At 38.9% G+C, this 21,739-nt stretch overlaps 1 protein-coding gene across 26 annotated transcripts in view; it reads right to left on the reverse strand.

Moving 5' to 3' along the window:
• Nucleotides 1-21,739, reverse strand: part of DLG2 (discs large MAGUK scaffold protein 2) — a 986,702-nt gene that overhangs the window by 725,420 nt on the left and 239,543 nt on the right. For 2 of the 26 annotated variants that reach the window (XM_086882240.1, XM_086882227.1), the window contains exon 1: nucleotides 476-777. The exons of 21 other annotated variants lie outside the window; for them this stretch is intronic. In XM_086882240.1, the coding sequence (XP_086738366.1) occupies nucleotides 476-595 (120 nt within the window). In that variant the 5' untranslated portion in view covers nucleotides 596-777. Of the gene's footprint in view, nucleotides 1-475; nucleotides 1,468-21,739 lie in introns of those variants that run through there. 3 more of the 26 variants (XM_086882246.1, XM_086882233.1, XM_086882250.1) reach the window with 2 other exon arrangements.

A 21,739-nucleotide genomic window follows, 5' to 3' on the forward strand; every position in this document is an offset into this window, starting at 1 on the left:
TCAACTTAAAAACAAATCAGCACAAAAACCAGCCCGGATAGCAGCAGCAAGACTCCCGGCTTTCAGACAAGTAATCAACAAGAAAGCATGCAGGCAGCATCCCTGGGAGGATGCATGGGGGACCCGACTATAGGAATTCTTATCCTGTATAAAGCTATGTAGCCTTGCACAAACAGCCTTTGGCATCTTGTCTCTGGCCTACCTGGACAGTAGCAAAACATGTTTATCAGACCATACAAGCCCAAAACCTGAACTGCAAGCAGTTAAAAACTGAAGGTCGCTAAACTGCAAAATTCAAACATGCTTCTATGCTTTAGCCACACAGACAACGATAAAACAAAGCCTCCACAACCACCTGTAATAATATGCCTGCTCAGCCAGCAATTCCAAAGTACACAGCAACACAAGGTAGACATTTTCTGCAGCTGGTTTTACATGTACATTCCTGCCAAATTGTTGTCTCGTCCCCTCTTACCTTCACATTAGTCCGGAGTGCACAGTAACATGCAAAAAACATTGCAGTAAACAAGGAGCATATGGACCAGTATTCAGCGTCTCTGCTCTGCACAAACGGTACACACACGATCCCGAGCATGTGCTACTAAGGAGCATCCGTTCCCTCTGTCAGTTTGAAAATGCATTGATCTGTTTTTCTGACTACAAAAAGACATGTCTTGAAGGCACTGAGTGAAAGCTACATATCTCTTCAGCGACTATATATAGAAATATGCCCAGTAATTTCAATTAGCAGAGAATTCAGCATCTGAAACTTGGACCTCAGTTGCTTTTCCTTCCAGCATTTTAAATTCACGGGGGAAAAAGGAGGGGGAACTCACCCAGGGGGAAAAGGTGAGGAATTAAAACATACACAGTGAGTTACTTATATTTCCCCCTGGCTTTGATGTTTTCCTATTCAATATTTTACAAACGTTATACACAGAAAAACGAAGAAAGGTTTCTCTTCCAAGTCTCAAATTTACTGTAGATTCTGCACTGCTTCTGTCTGCTTTTGTTAAAGATGCAGCATCCCTTTTAACAAAGACAACGTCATCAATCATGACAGATTCAACATGTTCTACTTACAAATACAGTCTCTGATTAAGGACAATGGCTGGCTGGCTTATTAACGTTTCCTCAAATGCAAGTTCAGTTCCCTGTGCTAATCTATTTTTAAATAAAAAGTCCCACCTACTCCTTCCCTCTCATTTAATAAAAATGCAGTGGACTAGCTCTACATATCCTGAACTGCATTGTGCTCCCAGCTCAGGCACTGGACATTGCTTTCAAACTCTGCTCTTGCTTGCTTTGGATTAGAAACACAAATCAAAATTAAAAGGAAAGCAGAAAAATCCTGGAAGAAGTCTGTGCCCTCACATTTGTAACTACATATTCTGAATTCAAAATGCTCCAATATCTTCCAGAACGAGGGAACTCAAAACCTAGCCAGAAGGCAAAGCTTTAATTCACAAGCACAAAAATAAAATCAAACCACTTCTCTCACTCCTGTCAACCGCTGGGATGCTGTGAATTAACTGATTGTTTACTGGGCTGCAGGGACACAAAGTCAAAGACTCAACTCTGTTTACAGCACCGGAAACCATTGATATCAGTACCGAATTATGAAGTAATCTCCAGGAATAAAACCAGAAAAGAGGCTATTTTTTTTTTTTTTCCACTGCAGCAGATACTGTGGGAGGCAAAGAGTGAAAGAGGCTTTACTACCTCCTTCTCTATCAGCAGAGAGCAATTTGCGTAGGATAAGCATAACTTAATAGAAATATCTGCAGTGACTTTTAGATTTCTTTAAATGTTTTATGTAAACCCCCTTGGAAATCTTCATAAACACTGAAGTCCTAAGCAAATCAGTGAGTATCTTTCTGTGTGCAATGGAGTGAACAAGCTCAAACAGAAGGGTGTGCATTTAAAGAAGAATAAGGGGGAGGGGAAAAGACAGCAAGGTTTTTTCCAACATCTTCCTAAAGACAAGCTCTCAGAAACTGTCGTCAACTCCAAGAGAACAGCTATTTTTAGCTTGTCATTGTTTGTGCCTTTTTTTAGGAACGAAAAAGGCAGTCGTGTTTAAAACTAGATATTGCTCTGTAACGTAGCCCAAGACAGCTACTTAATTTGATCCCCAGCTCCATCTGTCATACAAATTAAGTAATTAGTAATCACAGCCTTCTTTGGTACAAACAATGACTTCCACAACATAAGAGATGAACCCTGATTTTAAATCTAATTCTGCAATTTTTGTTAGTAATGAAACTGGGGTCTAGATATCATAGTTCAAAAAGCTTAAGTATCCCAAACCTATGGTGGTTCAGACTTTGGCTACAGCAATATCCATCAAATAAGCTAAAACACAGTAAAGTGTTGCTCAGCAAAAGCATGGGAAAATTAATTGATACATTTTTTGTTACTCTTCAAGTGAATAAAAGGAATGCAATCATGGTTTATTTTGCAGTACAGTACACTAAAACTTAAGTATCTTAGTCATTGAAAAAATATCACAGATCTTGGGGAATTCTGATCCACAGAGAAATGCAATTCAAAAAGCAAAGATGAAAAGATCCACAGTCCTGAGAAGTGAGGCAAGGTTCAGGCAAGCATGTAGCTGCATATGAAAATCAAATTCAAGCTTTCTTTCTGCCAAAGGAATTGCACAAGGTTTCAGTCAGCAAAGTCTTTGAAACAACTGTCTTTTTTTCAATCCTCAAAAAGTTAATGGTTTTGGGTTTAGGCAAACAAACCCAACATGGGTAAAATCTCCCTAAAAGAAAGCAAAGCTGCATAATGATACAATTTCTGAGTGATTACCTGGAAATAGAACTTCAGACTCATTTAAGAAACCAAGAAGTAATGCAGCCCCAAAGTCTTCACTCAGAAAAAACTCCCATGACTCCTGAGCATCTAAGAGGAAAAATTATCTAGGAAATTACAGACTGACTCTTGTAATACTGCGAGGGGAAAGAGAGACCCCCCATGCATATGGTAGTTGCCTCCTGTAATAACTGTGGGGCATGTGAGAATTTGCTAGACAATTGAGACCTCTGTAGCAGCCAACAAGGTATTACTTTGCTAGCAGACCAACCCAAAACATTTATCAGGGGCTATTTCAGGTAATCTACACAAGCAGATCCCTGAAGGGCTTGTTCACCTCTGCCAAGACATTTCTTATCACAGCAGCCTAATTGTTAAAGAACAAAACAAAAAGCATTATCACCAAGGACATACAGTATTTTATGATGACTTAACAGCTACTCAAAAGCATCACATATCGGTGATATTTACAGTTAAAGACAGAGTCATTAAAAATGAGTGGGGAAAAAGCTCTGCCTGAGTCATCCAGACAAGCCAAAAACAGCAGGATATTTGAAGCTCTCAGGAGCGCTTCACCACCTATTTAAACAGGTGACAATAGGGAAAAACCCTAGAGATGAAAGAAGTTATTCCATAAAAAAACAGGTTAAGAATAAAACCAGTAGAGAGACAGTAGTCCAAAGGAGCCATACAACAGACCCTCTTTAAAAAGACACACAACTGGTGACCTGAATATTCTTAGGTAACAGAAACTGAAGCCACTATCTTGAGCTGTGAAATTCCATTGTTACTCTTTGCTCCTGTGCGTTCAGAAGGGCAGAAGGGAGCCCTTGGAAGGAAACCCTGGTTGTCTGCAGAGCTTCAAAGACACCAGAGGGAACATGCTGCCTTGGAAGACTTTGATCTCAGGAGGGCCTGAGGCCAGTGTGCTTCAGAGCAGCAAGGAGGGCACAGCCCTTTGCAGCATCCATCACTGCCCAGAAGAGCACCAGGTAGCAGTAACAGCAGTAATAGCAGTAATAGAATAGTACCAGTAGTGGGAATGCCCATAGCTCTTGTGTCCTGAAGCTGTGCTCAAGGACCCACAAAGTGCCATGGCATTATACTAGCACAGAGCTGACAGAACCACAGAATCACAGAAGGGTTTGAGTTGGAAGGATCTTAAAGATCATACAGATCCAACCCCCTGTAAGGGCAGAAATGTCACCCACTAGACCAGGTTGCCCAGAGCCCAACCTCACCAAGCTATGAACATTGCCAGGGATGGAGCATCCACCACTTCTCTGGAGTAACACTGGAACCATACTGCAGAATAAGATTTTTCATCCTCAGACACTTAAGTGTATTAAAGTTGGGTTGTTTTTTGGCTTGCATCACGCATCATGGAAAGGGTGGTATTTTAAAAAAGAGTACCATTAAAAACAATACTCTAAAAATGCAGTAATGAGCCAATCCTCTCCAGGATTTGCTTTATGACAGGACAATGTGCCCCACTGCACTTAAGCATCACATTTGTGGGTAAATATAAGTTGGTCTTAAAAAGACTCACTGCAATGAGACAGATTTTGTGATCACTCTGTGATTATCATGAAGAAAACAAAGATTAGCTATGAAAAAAAGAGCAGTTAGAGGGGGAAAGGTCTGAAGAGAGAGTACATTGCTTTCTGAGTGGATAGAGGGAGAAATGACTCTCCTGTTCTCCAAAAGAAGGAAAGAGTGGATGTCTGCAGGAAACTGGGCATAATGGTGGAGGTTTTCAAGGCTATTTGTAGGCCATGCAGTGCTTGTAAGTATCAACACTGACAATCTGCGTCACTGACTTTGAGTAGCCAGGGGTGTAATTCTCCCTCTTTTTGCAGGAGGTACTGGCTTGTGCAGTCATGGCATTCTGGCTACAGTCATGCTCCATCACTTCCTGTCTTTGCACGCTCCAGCGGTACAATCTATATAGCACTCCACTCCTGCATTGCCTAAATAATTCTGATTTCAGCACAGGAGCTCTAAATTGAAATTATTTTATTCTTTCCCCCATTTCTAAGACTTTAAACTGTCATAAAAAAAATGTTACTTTCCATGTCTGCAAGAAGTATCTAAGTTGAGGGGTGGCATATTGAAGGAACTGTTGACAGGCACTGCAGGTCTGTAGGGCCTACAGTTTCCAGATGGCATATAGAAATGGTGGACTGAATCTATGGGGCATCTGGAAACAACTGCAGAAAGACGAATGTGGAACAAAGCCACAGTTGGAAAGAAGTCTTTCTTAGGCTGTGCACTGCAGCAAAGCCTAGTAAAACATAACAGACAGAGGAACTACATCAGCAGCTTGAACTCAGAATATCTTAAAGTTTTCACAAAGAGAAAGAAAGAGGCTGAATAGATTATTTACAAACTCTCATCTCCAGTACTGTAAACAGCTCTCTGATATCCTGGCATTCTGATGCATAAGTTGCTGTGTCAAAAATTCTTCCTCATTTCCAGACCAGTAAACACCAAAGACCTTGCCCTGGGCTGATTTAACTTAAGCCACAGTTTTGCCTGAAAACTTTCTGTTCCTTTTTTCTGCGCAATCTTCTTAATACATTTGTCTGATTTTTGAGCATTTAATACTTTTCCTCTGAAAGTCCCAGCTCCTTGCTTTCTGTGTTATGTGGCTGCATTGAGGAAAGTTTTGATCAGATATATAAAAAACCATATAATTTACTTATAAAATAATTATTTTTCAATATTAAAATTTATACATATTTCATTAACCAGGCTTTGCAGTTAGTATTTCATAATTATAGTCATAAAGCCATTTATAATAAGCAGATTTAAAGAAAAAATAAATAAAGGTCAAATGATAAATAAAGAATTAGTGAAGAATGGCCTCATTCTGTGAGTCTTTTCTATGTCTGTGAATTTTTCAGGACAGGTTTCCTCAGTGGCCCTGATGACCCTAAAATAAAATAATGAGAAACAAGGAACAGAAGTTCAGAAAGAAGAAATTTAATTACACTTTATCTTGAGGTACTCAAAAACTCATTTTTTCCACTCTTGTATCTGTAATCCATGGATAAAGTTTATTCTACACCTCATCCTGTACAACTGATTGAGATGGCATAACCCCTTTAATGCTTAAATTGATACACCCAGCTTGCAAAGACTTTTTTGACTCTGAAGATTCCCAGTTGAGTTTCCTGGATTTCACTCAAATTGATTACTAACATGTATGATTACTCCACAGTATGTGTTTCATTTTGTGACTATAAGAGAAAACCTGCCTTTCTCCTTGACCTGAATTCCCATGATAACTCCTTCAAAAAGGCATTTCCATTCACAGTCATATTAAAGGCCATTGCAACCTGGAACCCTAGGAGATTATCTAGGCTGTTTTTCTTGGTGCACCAAGATTAATCACACAGAGTTTGGTTCTTGACAAATGGTCGTCCAACTTCAAAATCTCTCATGAACAGAATACAGCCTTTGCTCCAGTTGGTCCTTTATTCTTAATATGGAATTCACAGAATCGTATAATTGCTAAGGTTGGAAGAGATGTCAAAAATAATCAAATCCAACCATCAAGGTAGCAGCACCACCACCATGCCCACCACTAAACCATGTTCTTCGAATACCACATCCATATATATTTTGAACACTTCAAGGGATGGTGATTCCACCACTTTCCTGGGCAGCCTGTTGCAATGCTTGAAAACCCTTTCAGAGAAGAAATTCTCCCTATTATCCAAGCTAAACCTCCCGTGCTACCACCTGAGGCTTTTTTCTTTGATCCTGTCGCTTGTTACCAGGAAGAAAAGACTGACCACACTACAACCTCCTTTCAGGTAGTTGTAGAGACAGATAAGGTCCCTTCTCAGTCTCCTTTTCTCCAGACTAAATATCACCCACTCAACACAAGACAAAAAGTTTAAATTATTAGAAGCCTTTGAATTATTAGAAGCCTATGCTTGTTTTCTGCACAAAACATTTGGGGAAAAATGAAATGGGGAAACGATGCCTATCTTGTCATGATTGCCGTCACTCCCCAATTATGAATTAACGTTTTACTTTTATAATTTATGAACTATAATTTATGAACTAAGCTTATTCATTTAAGCATAAAATCCACATTTCCATGGTAACAGCATGAATGAAGAAGGAATGAACTTCCAAAGTTCAATTGCATTTATTACAGTACTTAAAAATAAACCTCCAGCAATTTCACTGAGGAAATTGCTGTAGTCTTTTTGTAAGAAAAAAAATAATTAAAATTAAATCCCTCACTGTAAACTTGTATAAGAACAACTGGATTTTGAATTGTACTTGATAAAGATCCATGTGTGTCAAAACATTTAGTATTTTATTCTTTGTACTGTGATTTTAGTTGAGGAAACCATTTAAAGGGAACTTATAGTTAGATTAAGAAATATGATAAAAGAATTTGTAGCACTGGAAACAATCCAAGTTTTCATGAAAATACATGTGAAGAGTTTTGGGGTTTTTTTTATGTAGACAGTATTTTCATTAAACAAGCAAAGTGTTTGAGTTTACAATACAGAGTACACGGAGGGATATTCATTGGCTAGGATCTAACTATTCCTCTTCATTCAATTGATAACAGTTATTATCTTAATATATTAACAAACTTAAACTAGAAGTCTTATCAGTGAGATAAACACCTTGTTTTAAAAATATGTTTAAATGTAGCTGGTTCTTGAAAAGTAATTTCAAGACTGCATAGCATTTGAAAGCAAAGGATAATTAATGAGGGAAACTATTTACAAGGCAATTAGTGCAATTTTCTCTGTTTTACTGATTTCAAATGATGAATCAAGATGTTTCTAGAGGCCTTATGAATTAAAAGCAAACTATTAGGCTCAGTAAAGAACAGATAGGTTAGAACAGGTCTAATTACTCTATTAATGTGCCAAATCTAGCAGTTTATTTTTTTATTTTAAAAAAATAAAATAATTTTCAAAATAAGTTTATTATAAACACAAAGAAGCAAAAAACCTTTTCGAGCAACCTATTTTTGTGAAAACCAGTAAATTGGTGATGAATGTTACATCTGTATGCCCTCTGGAACCTGTGACTCCTACCATTTTATCTGGCCAACCTAGATACTTTTTCTTCCAGTACTATCCAAACTGTAAATAGAATACTCAGACAAAGACTTTAAAAACATACTAGCAGCAACAATAAACTCAGAAAAAAACCCATCCCATGACTGATGGGAACTTTTCCTGTACAGTTTTACCAATTATTTCATTCCTTACTTCAGCTCCTCTTTTATCCATCAAGTCAAAATATTTTCATCTGAATTATTTTCAGCTCTATGTACAGATGCTCATGGGCGTCAGTGAGATGAATACCATGGTCCTGAGAAAACTGGCAGGTGTAGCTGATAGGCCACCCTGCATCATATTTGAAAAGTCACTGCAGTCAAAGTACCCAGTGACTGGAAAAAGGAAAATATCAATTTTCAAAAAGAATAAAAAGGAGGACCATAGGAACTACCAGCCAGTCAGCCTCACCTCTGTGTTTGGCAAGATAATGGAAGAGATCCTCCTGGGAGCTATGTCAAGGTATCTGAATGGCAGGAAGGTGATTCCAGACAGCCAACACGGCTTCAAAACATATAAATCACCCCTAAATTATCTGTTGGCCTTCTGCAATGAAGTGATGGAGTGACTGTGCTGCTAGATAAGGAAAGAGAAACTGATATCATTTATCTTGACTTCAATAAGATCTTTGACAGGGTCCCACACACATCTTTGTCCCTAAATTAGAGAGATAAGGATTTGATGGATGGGCTATTTGATGGATAAGGAATCCCCTGGATGGCCAGTTGCAGTCAATGGCTCAATATCCAAACTGAGATCATTACCAAGTAATATTCTACAGGCACCCATGCTGGAACCAGCACAGTTCAGTATCTTTATTAATGACCTAACCAGTGTGACAATGAAAATCTGCACATGACATCAACCTGAGTGGTACAATCGATGTGCTAGAGGGAAGGGATGCCATAAAATGGGACTTTGATACATTTGAGAAACTGTCCAATGGAAATCTCATGAAGCTCAACAAGGTAAGTGCAAGATGTTACACCTAGGTTGGGGCAATCACCAGTATCAGGTATTAATAGATTGAGAGAAGCCCTGCAGAGAAGGACTTGGGAGCACTGGTAGACGAATGAATTAACACGAACTACAGTGTGCACTTACAGCCCAGAAAGCCAACCCTATCCTGGGCTGCATCAGAAGAAGCATGACCAGCAAGCAGATTGAGGGATGTGATTTTGTCCCCATCTATATTGCCCTCCTGAGACCCCACCCAGAGTGCTGCATCCAGCTCTGGGGCCCAACGTTAGAAGGATAAGGATCTGATGAAATGGGTCCAGAGGAGGCCATGAAGATGTTTGGAGGGCTGGAGCATCTCTCCAATCAAGACCAGCTGAGGGAGTTGGGGTTGTTAGCCTAGAGAAGAAAAAGTTCTAGGAAGACCTTGCTGAAGCCTTTCAGGACACAAATGGGGCCTATGAGAAAGCTGTAGAGGGAATTGAGAATTTCACATGGTACTCCTAAAAACTGCTGTTAAGACAAATCTCATCAGTTAGACCCCATCTCTTACAGGGGCTGTAATTAGTGGCATCATGATAAAGAAGTTTTGTGGGGCATTTTGTTTTTGATGGTGTAGGGATGTTCCACATGTACTGACTGAACAAGTATTGTCATGTTTTGCTCTTCTAGGTCCAATGGAACCCCTCAAATGTGGTGGTCAAAGCATGGCTATTTCTTTCTGGAAATAATGCTTTTTTAGTTACTTCAGTTGTGGAGAATTTGGCACACAAAGTCAAAATTTTAAAATGTCCTTAAGAGACACAAAATATTTTCAACAAATTTACATCTGAATAGAAACTTTTTACACTGCTAATATCTAAGTACTTCTATTACTTCGCAGCTGTTAAAGAACACTTTTATACCAATATTATTTAAGGAGTTCTATTATTTCCAAGTAGTTAGAAATTTCCTTTTAAAATACCATGCTTTGCACATTTCTTCCAAGCATGTCCTCTTCTCACTTCAATACTCCCTTGAGTCACATACAGTGGATATCAGATAAATTCAAAGAGTGTCTTCAGTGAAATATATTGCAAAATGTAAATTACTGCTATAATCTGATGATATTTCACAAGGAAGCTGACTTTAGCACTGCTTCCTCTGTAACTATTTATAAAAGCTAAAAATCTCTGCCAATCTTTCTGGCTATGGGGCTGTCTGTAAACATTTTGTTAATACTCCTATATGCAAAATTAGTCTCAGTGTAGTACACAGGGTCAGTATCTCTTTTGCATGGAGGACAAGACTGAATGAGACATGCATGCTGACAGCAGAATACTAATTGACTAGATACATATTTATCCAAGAGGAGCATTTTCTGTTCTCTTAATACTTTATTTAAATAGTTTTAGAAATTGCAGCCCTTTTGACTCAAAGAAGCATGCCCCATTTCACACATTAACTAAAAATATCATCAAATCTCTTAGGAAAACAAAGTCAGAGTCTACTGTCAATCATAATACAAGTAACCTTTTTCATTTCAACAGGGTCATAAATATCTACAGTCCTATAAAATATGAGAATCTGGCCCAAAGAATAAATAAAAACAGATTAAAGTATGATATATGCTGAATGAAAATCTGCATGTACTAAAACCAACCTTCTTACTAACTTCAAGGAATTTCACTTATGTTCTTTTAGGTGGAAAATAAACGTTAATGCACATGCCACAATACTGAGTTCACATGTAAACCTCAGCTATAAAGAGTCAATGCTCCCTGTTTTTCCTTTGGCAGATCAGCTGTTCTACAAAAACACAGTAATAAAGTCTGAAAGTATCTTTTTCTACCCCCTTTTCATCACCACACTCAAACTGGAGTTCACATATTGAAATAAGCTTTAAGAAGTGTTTGTGAATATCTGTTCGGTCACAATGACTGGAACATTGAATAAGAGCATCACCCAATTGTCAAAGAGTATTCCGAACACAAGAATACTGTCATCTGAACAACTTCATATACATTTGCAGTTATTGTGTAACTTTAGTCCACATGTGGTTTCCTGATTTGGGAAACTCCTGCCAGGAGTTTATCTCTATAAACACTGCAAAAATCATGGAAAGTATATAAAGTGTGAGGGATTGATGAGAAAGCTGGGGAGTCCTGATACAAATGATAGAAATATTGTGTGAGTCTTCAGTGGAAGGGCAGATGGGCAAGAGACCTTTCAGCTTGTGCTTGTCAATCAGAACCAAGGAAAGGCTATTAGGAGTTGTTAGTGACTCAGTAAGACAAGTCAAACAGGACTTTAAGAAGATTTTCCCAAGGAAGAAGGATAGGAGAATCTGTTGTGAGAGGTGACTCATGTCTACAAAACAGAAGAATACAACTGGGTTAGTCTTTTGTGAGCTGGAGAGATGCAATACAGCTATTGGTTTTTTTAAAAGTCTGAGTCTGAAGAGAAAGAAGTGAAGTCAATAAAATAAATATACACCATAGGAAGGACTTTTTTCCATCCTCCACCAAACCAGCGCAGTAATGTAGCTCATCTCCCCACCTTTGATGACACCTGGTCCTTTACAAAACCTGTGTAATGCAATAAAGTAATGAGAATTAAATAATAATGGTTGACATAGAGTGTGTGTATGTGCATTCATTAAATTTACCTTTGTAACAAGAATATATCTCTTTAAATACTCATCAGAAATCTGTTAATTAATGGCTGCTGCTGATGCTGTATATGATCCTCTGGAAAAAGAAACCAAACCACAAAGTAGGCTAAATGGGCAGACAATTGCTGTCTGCTGATTTAAGTGAGTTCCTGGCCAGGAAGTCAGGCTAGATGATAGCCAAGTTCTTCTGGACCACATGCAGATGTATCTTCTAATTCACATGCACAAAAAAATGCACAAAACTGGAACAATCTGGAAACACTCTCAGCTCCACAGTTGTTACTGCCTGTAACAGAAAACTGTCATTTTATACTTCTGCTTTGCATTGTTCTCTGCTTCTTCCCCTATGTTTTCTATAAGTAGTGGCATTTCATGCCAATTAATGAGATGGGGTTTTGAAAGAGATGTAGAAATTCCCAAGCTACAAGTGAAGCTGTTAAAACCTGTAATGAAGCTGTGCAATGCTCAAAAATGTTGGCCACCTGGAAGAATAAAAACTTTTAAACATATCTCTACTTCTGATGCATTGGCTTTTTCTGTCATTTGACAGCCCTCTGCACTGAAATAGCTTGTTGAATATTTTAGAATCAACATCATGGTATTTCAGTGAAAGGATTATAATTAATTTTTCACAACTGCATAATTTCAGGGCATTGTGAAATACAGCTTCAGTGGGTTTCTTCATGCAGCAGTGTCTCACTGTCATATTGAACAGTTGTGTCTATGGCAACATGTTCCTATTATCATAGATCTCCTATACCTACCATCATCTCTGAATTTTTCTTAGGTAATTAACACAGAACTCAATGCTAATTGGTAAAATCAGAATGAAAATAGAATTTCATGCATAAAGTAGCTTCTTCCTACATATTGCTGTACACATCTTACACCAGTGCAAAGAAAAAACCTTTTTTGCTTAAATAGAACTGGAAAACATTGGAGACCAAAAGAGATCACCATTTCCTCTCCATTTCCTGGCTTCTGCTGCTACAAGAAAGATCTGTTTATTCACTGTTACACTATTGCACAGCAAATAGTGTAAAATAGAATATTATTCTTCTACTGTAGAAGGAAAACTGGTAGAAAAGCTTCCAGACTGAAAGCCAGGACTCTCAGGATCTCTCAGTTTACCAGGTGTGGTAAATAGGCCTGCCCCTCAATTTATTCATCTGCAAACTGGTATTTATAGCATCATTCCCACTAATAACTCTCAAAATGTCAGTGTTTTTATTACAACTTCCAGTCTTTGCTGCTCTGTAACTGCATATTACCTTTCAGTAAGGACCCACTTTGGTCTGCAAAGATTTGAATGACAAGTATGAGAGGTTAATATTTTCAAGTAATTTCTAGAGATTGATTTGGAATATTTGATTTCCTTAATTTGAGCAAACAGTCCTCCATGCTCACTGTATCGTTGAGCTCTACCACCCACAGTGTGCAGCTTTGTGCTCTAGCACCTAGAGCACTTCCCAAAGTATTTTGCCCTATGTGAATGCATATATTTGTACCTTCCTCTATCACAAGCAGCACACTTGATTTCAAGAATGGAACTTGATATTTTTCATAACCCTCTTAGAACATGTTGAAGACATCTCTGGGTTGGCACCCCATATTTCTAGGGAAAAAAAAAATAAAATCAAATCAAGCTTCCAGCACTGCTATATTCTTAGTAAAATACCAGAATCGATGACATGCCATTTATGAATATTTTTTTGGACTTCCCACTAGATTACACCATTAACATACTCATGTCTCTGCTCAAATAACCTGCAAATTATTGTGCTAATGTTTTCCTGGCACGTGGTTTTACATTCCAGTGTGCCATAGTCATTAAAGGTAGCCATGAAGCACCCAGAACAGCCTCCAAAGTCTTCACCTTGCCTATAAGAAGAATCTTTCACTGCCATACTCATTCTACTATGTTATCTTACCTATAGCATTTTACTACATTGTTTTCAGCTACCCTATAATCCCCACAGAAAACCAGTAAAAGGCATGAGACAGGAAGGGAGTTTATGCCCTCCAGCCAAATTTTCTAAAGAAGCCTCTGACAGTTTTATGCCTGGTACATAATTCAGAGATATGTAGGTAACATGTCAGAAGGTCCAGCTGCAGAAATAGGACACAGAAAGAAACTGGTAAAGGAATACACTTTAATCCTGAGAAAAAGAGGAGCTGCACGTGGGAAAACTTAGTGGTGCTGTAGTTGCTTACTGCCCTTTGCAGGTCAGAAGGTGACTGGTTTGGACAACAGCTGGTGGCTCATGAGATTGGGTTAAATTCCCTGCTTTGCCATAGGCACACACCAGTGCAATAAAGAGCAAGATGTTTAACCTACAAGATCCCAGTGTCATATATATCATGCTCATGAGCATGGCTGTTTTTTAACACTATAGGATTATCAGATGCTATGAAAACAACCACAGTAAAAACAATGGTAAATAAATCAAGTCTACCTAATCCTAAGTAATTTGGGATATCACCTGTCACCTAAAATCTAAAGCTTAAGAATCAGCCAGTCTAACAGTTCTGCAGGTTCTCCTAAAGTGTGAAAGCCTCTGGATGTTTAAATTAAATTATTTCTCTAGACTTTATCTTCATCTTTAACACATACTCAAAGTATGTCTTCTAAAAAATTGGTAATTATGTGCAACCTAAGACCATCTTGAAGCTCATCTATAGGGATAAAACCACTTAGACCCTTACTAAATCCTACTTTGATCTCTGTCTAATTATCTCCAAGAAGCATAAAATCTAGATGAAGTGAACACTGCAGTTAGCATCACAGTACTGGTGCAGCAGCAGAAATGATGCCATTTTTCACCTGAGATTCTTGTGTTCAGATCATTCTCTTGGGACCGCTTGGATCACTCACCATCATTTTCAGAGAAGGGCTATATGGCAGAATGCAGACCAGATAGACTCTTTATAATGGTTCCCCATAACTCACAAGTGAAAATAAATTTAGTTATGGTAGGCAGAACTTATTATTGTCTCTCCTCTCATGCAGAAAATTGTCAAAAATTTAACCAAGAGAGAGCCCAAGTTGAGCACTGGAATTAGGTTGAATGCAACTGAGGGAACCATGATAGGAAGTACTTACTGGTATGATACAAGTCACACACAACTGTATTATTAAGTCCAAAAACTGCAATCAAAAATATGTTTTAAAAAAATTTCAAAAATTTCAAAAAATTAAAACCCTTCTACAGAAACTAAACCAACTTCAAATATAAAACCGTCTGTTTGGTGTATGAATCTGAAGGAAAAAGGCTCTTTATGTGTGCAGGGAAGGTTGATCACAACTGCATCCCATACACATGCTCCTTGTAAATGTGATCAATCCCCTTGCTTTCCTCCAAGATAGCTATAAAAAAATGGATGCAGGAACGAAGGAACTCCTTTCCATCAATGCAAGAGCTCAGTCGCCTTTCAATATTCAGTCCAGAGCCCAAAATAGCCTAACCTTGGGAAGAAATAGCCAAGATTTATAGCTAAAGCAAGTGGAAAGACCAGAAAAGAAATGAATCTGTGTATGGGAAAGCCTGATAGCCAGCCCTGTAATGAGCTGTCAGAGGGCAGAGCTCAGCAGCTGCCTAACAAAGGAGTGCACAGCCATGAGGGATATCAGGTGCACTCTTGCACCAGGCTTGACTAGAAGGATGTTAAACACTAAATTAAACCCTAGGCATTAACCAGAGACCATAACCATTACCTATATGAAAGGAGAGCTATTTGGGAGAACTTCAAGCCTATCATTCTCTCTTCAAAAGCAACAACAATGAAGGATCTCCATGAAGCAGAAAAGGCTGAAACAGTCACTGCATCAGATCAGGAACCAAATAGCTGCTAGGTGAAAAAATAACCTTCAAAAAGAAAATTCAAACTTCTCCAACAGCTTATCTCCTGGAAGCCAGAAACGTTAAAATCCCTGCATAAAAACAACATCCCAGACATCCCACTAAATGTCTGGGATCTGGTCATTATGTAAGAGCTACCATCCACCTGGGGCCTGTGCTAATTCAGGACACATACATCTCTTTCCAATATTGGTTTACTTTGTACTTTGTTCATCTTTTTATTGCATGGCAAAAGCAGGAAAAGCATCATTGTTCATCCTGCTGGTGAATAATCTTTCATGTAATCTTCTTTTCTGGAACTGGGAGTTTTTTAAGATAATATGCACATTGTCTGGAATTAATGTATGCACGGCAGTTTTTCAATGCCATTTAACAGTATTACTCAGACTCATGCCAGCTAAATATGTTTCACTAGATTTCAGACCAGATTTCTGCAATGCAATCTCTTTGATATTGCTTGCAGCAAACATTTGGAAACTTCAGTAGATGTGCAATATGATCACCCAGAGTATCTTAGAGTGCTTAATACAACCAGAATAAATGCAAGGCACAAAAGAATTTTATTGTGTTACACACCTATCCCCAAATTAAATACTCAATTCCAATTTCAAAGTTCTCATTGGGATTGCCTGGGAGCTAGTTACTAATGATACTACATGTGCTAAGAACTCCAGTTATCTGTTAAGTGCGTGGTTTCAATGAGCCCCTCAGAGAACTTCACTGTTTTCTAGCAACTTGATAAACCTCCAGCTTTCTGAATTCTTCCCAGTGAAATGTGGAAGGAAAGGACCAATTGCAAATTGCCTTTGCACCATCTTTGCAACTTGCTGAATTTATCTATGCCTCTAGGCAGAATTGGCCTGGATATTACAAAAACATGCTACCTGCCATGATAAGATAGCCAGTGGTCTCTGTATGTTGGGATTTACAAGGCTGGGCTTAAAAAAAAAGAGGTCAGGGTACAGTGTCATTCCAGGCACTGTAACCCCTCTTTCAAGCAGCCTTGGTGTGCTGCTCAGTGTAACTACTCTGCCAGTTCTCTTTGAGGCAAGGGAACAAGAAGCTACAATGGCTCCACCTCACAATGCAAAAGAAACTTCATCCTGGATGGCTTGTGTCATAAACTTTCTCCTGAAAGTTCCCAGAAGCCAGATTGGATTGTTCACAGAAAAAAAAAAAGCAATACACCTAGCAACAGCTTCCAGGTATAGCTGGAATAAATGTATAAATTAATTAATACATAAGAAATCTAAATAAATAAAATATAAAAAGCAAATCATCGTGCTAGAAAGAAATAGAAATTCTAATCATTGTAGCTCAGATTTAAGTACCAGATCAGTGTACAGAATCAACTGCCCTCTCTCAAGTGTTAAGCTAGATATACTAATTATTTTTTGAGGTCATAAACAATAAAAAGAACAGGTTTTATCCAGGTGTCCAATATAACACACTTTTTGGAAGCAATATCCACCAGTTGGCTGTAAGATTACTGTGGTTCTAGAACTGGCTGGGGAAGGAAATCCATATGGTGAATTTATCCACAGTAGAACTGCAAGGCAAATCTTACCTCAGATAGTGAAGAAATAAAGAAATCAGTTCCTGTGGTTCAATGCCAAAATCTTGGCAGTAATATAAATATCACAGTGGTTTGGTTTTCCCCCAACCCTTAACATACCCTCTATTCATTATTCTCTCTTCTTTTGGCTAGGTTTTTATGCTCTGAGGCAAGGAAACTAAGGACTTTCTTACACCTCAGTTTGGTGGGACTGCTATTCTCTTCCCACAAGCCCAACACAGTGAGAAACCAACCATGCAGAGTGTCATGTTAAGCCCCTTCACCACTTGATAGTGTGGAGATGAGCAAATACGGTCCACAGCAATCAGCTCGCAGGAAAGTAGTACTTCTGCACCCATCTTGCTCCATAGGACCCTGCTGCCCTTCCTTCATGTAGCAGAGGCTCAAAGGTCTGGGGAGCAGGTTCCCAGCCACCTGACTACACCCAGATTCTGTGTAGGACCCAGAGCAGTCAAACAACAGCAACCCTGTTTTCTCATTTGAAGTACCCAGCATTACAGCCAGTCTCACACATCCCTTCACATTTGCTGTGACCCAGCAGCCTGATTTCACAGAAATATTAGAAAGTGAATTATGCTTCTGCCAAAATGATCCTCAGACTTCACAGTCCAGCACACTCCAGCCTGCAAAATAGTGCATTGGTATCTGTTCCAGCTCTAAATAAGCTAGCTGAGATACTGGAATTAGTTAAAACAGCATGGTGTTGCCCACAGGTTAACTTCTACTTCCCAAGAGGCTAAATAAGCCTACAGCAAACATATCCTTGGCTGCAATCTACATGCAGAGCTGTGCCTCCCTGCTGTCCAGCACGCTGTCAGAAAAGATTCCCTCAGAAACTGAAATGGAATAGTTCTGATCTCTGCAGCTCATTTCAGCCCTAACATGTCCCATACCAGAGGCAGAAAGTGGCAATAAGTAAATTCAGTATTGGTTGAGCTTCCCCCTCCCCTGAGATGACATTCTCCCTGGGGGTCTCCAACCAGCCAAGGCAACATCCAGCACAGAAGGGCATTAGACTGGACAAACTGTTTCTGCTGTGTAATCAAGTGTTTAAATAGACCCTGTAAGTAGGCTACAGTGCACATGTGCACAATCCCATAAATATTAATATACCTGTAAAATGATTAGGCACCATTTAGTCCTCAGAAGAACACCATTGTTAGGACTAGGGGTTTTCCCCATCATTTTTGTAATGAGGCAGAAGCAAAGCACAGAATAGGCCATATATGACAAATACTGTAACATCATTATTTATCTCAGCTCCTTGGTGTGACATGGTAGATGGAACAAGAGATCAGTGATAAGAACACTAGGTTTGAATCTCTGACCAAGTCCTTCTAAAACTTTCCCAAGACTTAAAATTACACACACAACCTCTGTCAAGCAGTGTCATGTCTTCATGACTTTCTAACCAATAGAGTAGCAGTGAATTCAAATCTGTAATGCATAGGCAGCAATTTGGTACCAAATAACTACTTTGAATAATTATCTCTTTTACCGAAACTGGGCAAGTGTTGCTTACATGCTTCTGCAAATTATTTGTCCTATACCAGTTACACAATGTTTATTTTCTGCTGATATTTGTTTAACCTGTGAAGAGTCAGCAGCAGTTTACTGTGAATCTTTAGAATTTCACCTTTCAGCTACAGTGGTTAATTCTGACTGAATATCACTTTCTGTTTATAGGCAGAGTGGGCCTAATTCCTAGGATCAGATCCCTAATGACAAACCTAACAACCTTTGAAAACCTGCTGGTTTTCTTAGGGATTCCTGCTAGTAAACATGTTTGCTAGAATGACTGGAAAACAAACATGAAAGTGGAAAGCAAATAGGCAGAATCCATGGGGTTATTTGCCCAGTGAATATTCATAGGCAATGCAGACCTTTCAAAATACTTTAGCCCTTGCAAATATACAATAAAACACTGATTAAAAATGTGTCATTGCAATCTACACATTTGAGCTTCTTTTCCTGCTTGCTAAACTATATTAATTCAAAAAACCTTTTATCTCTAAAGAAAGGTGGGTGAGACAGCACAGGAGAGAAAGTAGGAGTAAGTCTGTAAAGAGGAGGAAATATACCAAATATATTCAATGAGAACAGAAGCAGAGAAGATGGGACAGGAAGCAATTAGAGGTGAATAAGGTAATTAAATGTGGATTAAACTACCTGTGGTAATGAACTACATTCCTACTCTTGAGTTTGCATGGGAAGCAGAACAGAGGGTGGGAATAGCAGTAGTGCCTCTTGCTCTCATCCTGAGTTCAGAGGGGCCTCCTTTTGCCCTGCTGTCCTGATGTTCACCATCCTACAAATGACAGTCTTTTTCACTTACAACATTTGTAACATATCTTTAAAACTTCTAGACCAGGCATTTGCATTTGCACCTTCCTTTTCAAAAAGTATCTTACTTCAACTATAGGGGAATTATTTTAAACAGAATCCATAACAAGTAACTCCATTAAACTCATAGTTTAAGATTAGTCTCCAAGTCCAGCAACAATGTCCTCAGTCATGTATGTTTAAATCCTGGAACAGAAGAGCAGCAAGAATAAAACCAAATCTCATATAGCAAAACTAAAGTCTTTATCCTGAAAATACATCACTAAGTTATCCTTAACATAAGTAACACATACCCATGGGTGGGAAGACAATTCTCCCACCTAAAATATTCATAAATTAATCTAAGCTAATACACATAGGAGAATAATCAGATACTTTGACATTTGAGTGCTATGTATATATATCTAAGGAAAAAAAAAAACCCAACAAATTTTAAAAACAAGAAAAGAGTCCTGAGTATTCCAGGAGGGAATAGAAGACATCTTTGATCATGTCCCTCATAACTATTACTTGGGACATCAGTGATGTCTCACTGTTTGACAACATGTTAAAATCCAGGCTCCCTTGTATCCCAGGCTACAGCAAGCTTCTCTCAGCTACTGTATGTCATGGAATCATAGAATCACAGAATGGCTTGGGCTGGAAGGGACCTTAAAGATCACCTAGCTCCAAACCCCCTTCCAGGGACAGGGATACATTCTACTGGACCAGGTTGCTCAGAGCTCTCTACAATCTGGCCTTAAGTGCTTGGGGGGGATTGACATTTCTCAGCAACCTGTTCCAGTGCCTCACCACCCTCACAGTCTTTTTCCTAATATCTAATCTAAATTTACCTGCTTTCAATTTCAAGCCATTGCCCTTGTCCTGTCACTACATGCTCTTGTAAAAAGTCCCTCAACCAGCTTTCTTCTATAGGTTTCCTTCAGCCACTGGAAGGCTGCAAAGCCCTTTTTTTTTTACAGGCTGAACAAACTCTTAACCTTTCCTCATGCTTTTCCTTTCCTGCTCTGATCTGTTCATCCCCTCGATTGATACCAGGGGTTGCCCCAGCCCAGGTGAAGAATTTTGCATTTGCTTAAATCTCATGAGATTCCCATGAGCGTACTTCTTAAGCTTATCCAGGTCCCTCTGGATGGCATCCCATCCTTCAGGTGTGTCAACAGCATCACTCAGCTTGGTGTCATCTGCAAACTTCCTGCGGGTGCACTCAATTCTTCCATCTATGTCATTAATGAAGAAAACATCAAACAACATAAATAAGATTAAATATTGATCTCAGTAGGGACTCCTGAGGGACTTTATCAGTGATGCCCATCAGGACTCTGACCCATTGATCACTATCACTATTGATCTCTGGATGAGACCACCCAACCACTTTCTTATCAGTCTTACAGTCCACTCATCAAACCCATCCTTCTCCAGTTTGAGAGAAGGCTGTTGTGGGGGACCATGTCAAAGACCAGATAAATGACTACCTTTCCTTTGCTCCCCGATGCGGTCACTCTAGAGTAGTTTGCTTTGGAAGGGATCTTTAAAGGCCACCTTGTCCCTGCAGTGAACAGGGACATCTTCAACTCAATGGCTCAGAGCCCCATTCAACCTGAACTTGTGTCAGTATGTAAGTACATATGTTAAATACTTACAGGTCAAGGCAGATACTGCTCCATGGCATCTACTTTCTCCTAAAGAGGTGGACACTCACCTCTCCACCCATCATTCATACATCCAATTGTCTCACCATTGCACCTTGGTGGTAAGTGGTTATTTTCTAGTAGTAAAGCCATTTATGGGTTATTCAGTCTTTGAAAGGTCAACAAAAGTGGTAACATGTAAACACAGTAAAAATTAATCATGCTTCCAGTTCCACCCAATCAGCCTACATATTTGAATTAACTAATTAACTAATAGGTTTATTAGTGAGCAGTGGTTAGTTAGGGATAGTTACATTTCCTCTTGGAAATGACTACATGCTTTCAAATGGAAAGATAAATTTCTTTGTTATGTTGCTGCCAAATCCCCAGGATGCCCATTAACAACTGATGTCCTGAAAATATCCAAGGGCCATAAAGTGTCCACAGTCACATATTGCAGTTCCAGAAATGGATGTGAACCTATGGAAGACATCTGAATGTACCAGTTTTGAATGTATAAATACAAGAAAAAGGAAGTAAATACTCCAGATGGAGTGGGTAAATGTGTCACATACCACTTGGCATTTGTGAAGTCCTGGTGATTTTCAAAATTGATGCCAAGGAAGTGGAAATAGAAGTCAGCAGAGGAATTTGGAACCCTGCTCAAACCCTAATACACTACATAGGAGAAACTACAATGCATAAATTCAATGATATGAGATTGATATGCATGGATGAGAAAAAAAGATGCAATCACAAAGATCATTATTCAAGGCAACATATATTTATGCCAGATGAAA

Source organism: Cyanistes caeruleus, chromosome 3 (assembly GCF_971803275.1).
Source record: "Cyanistes caeruleus chromosome 3, bCyaCae1.hap1.1, whole genome shotgun sequence".
Taxonomy (NCBI): Eukaryota; Metazoa; Chordata; class Aves; order Passeriformes; family Paridae; genus Cyanistes; species Cyanistes caeruleus.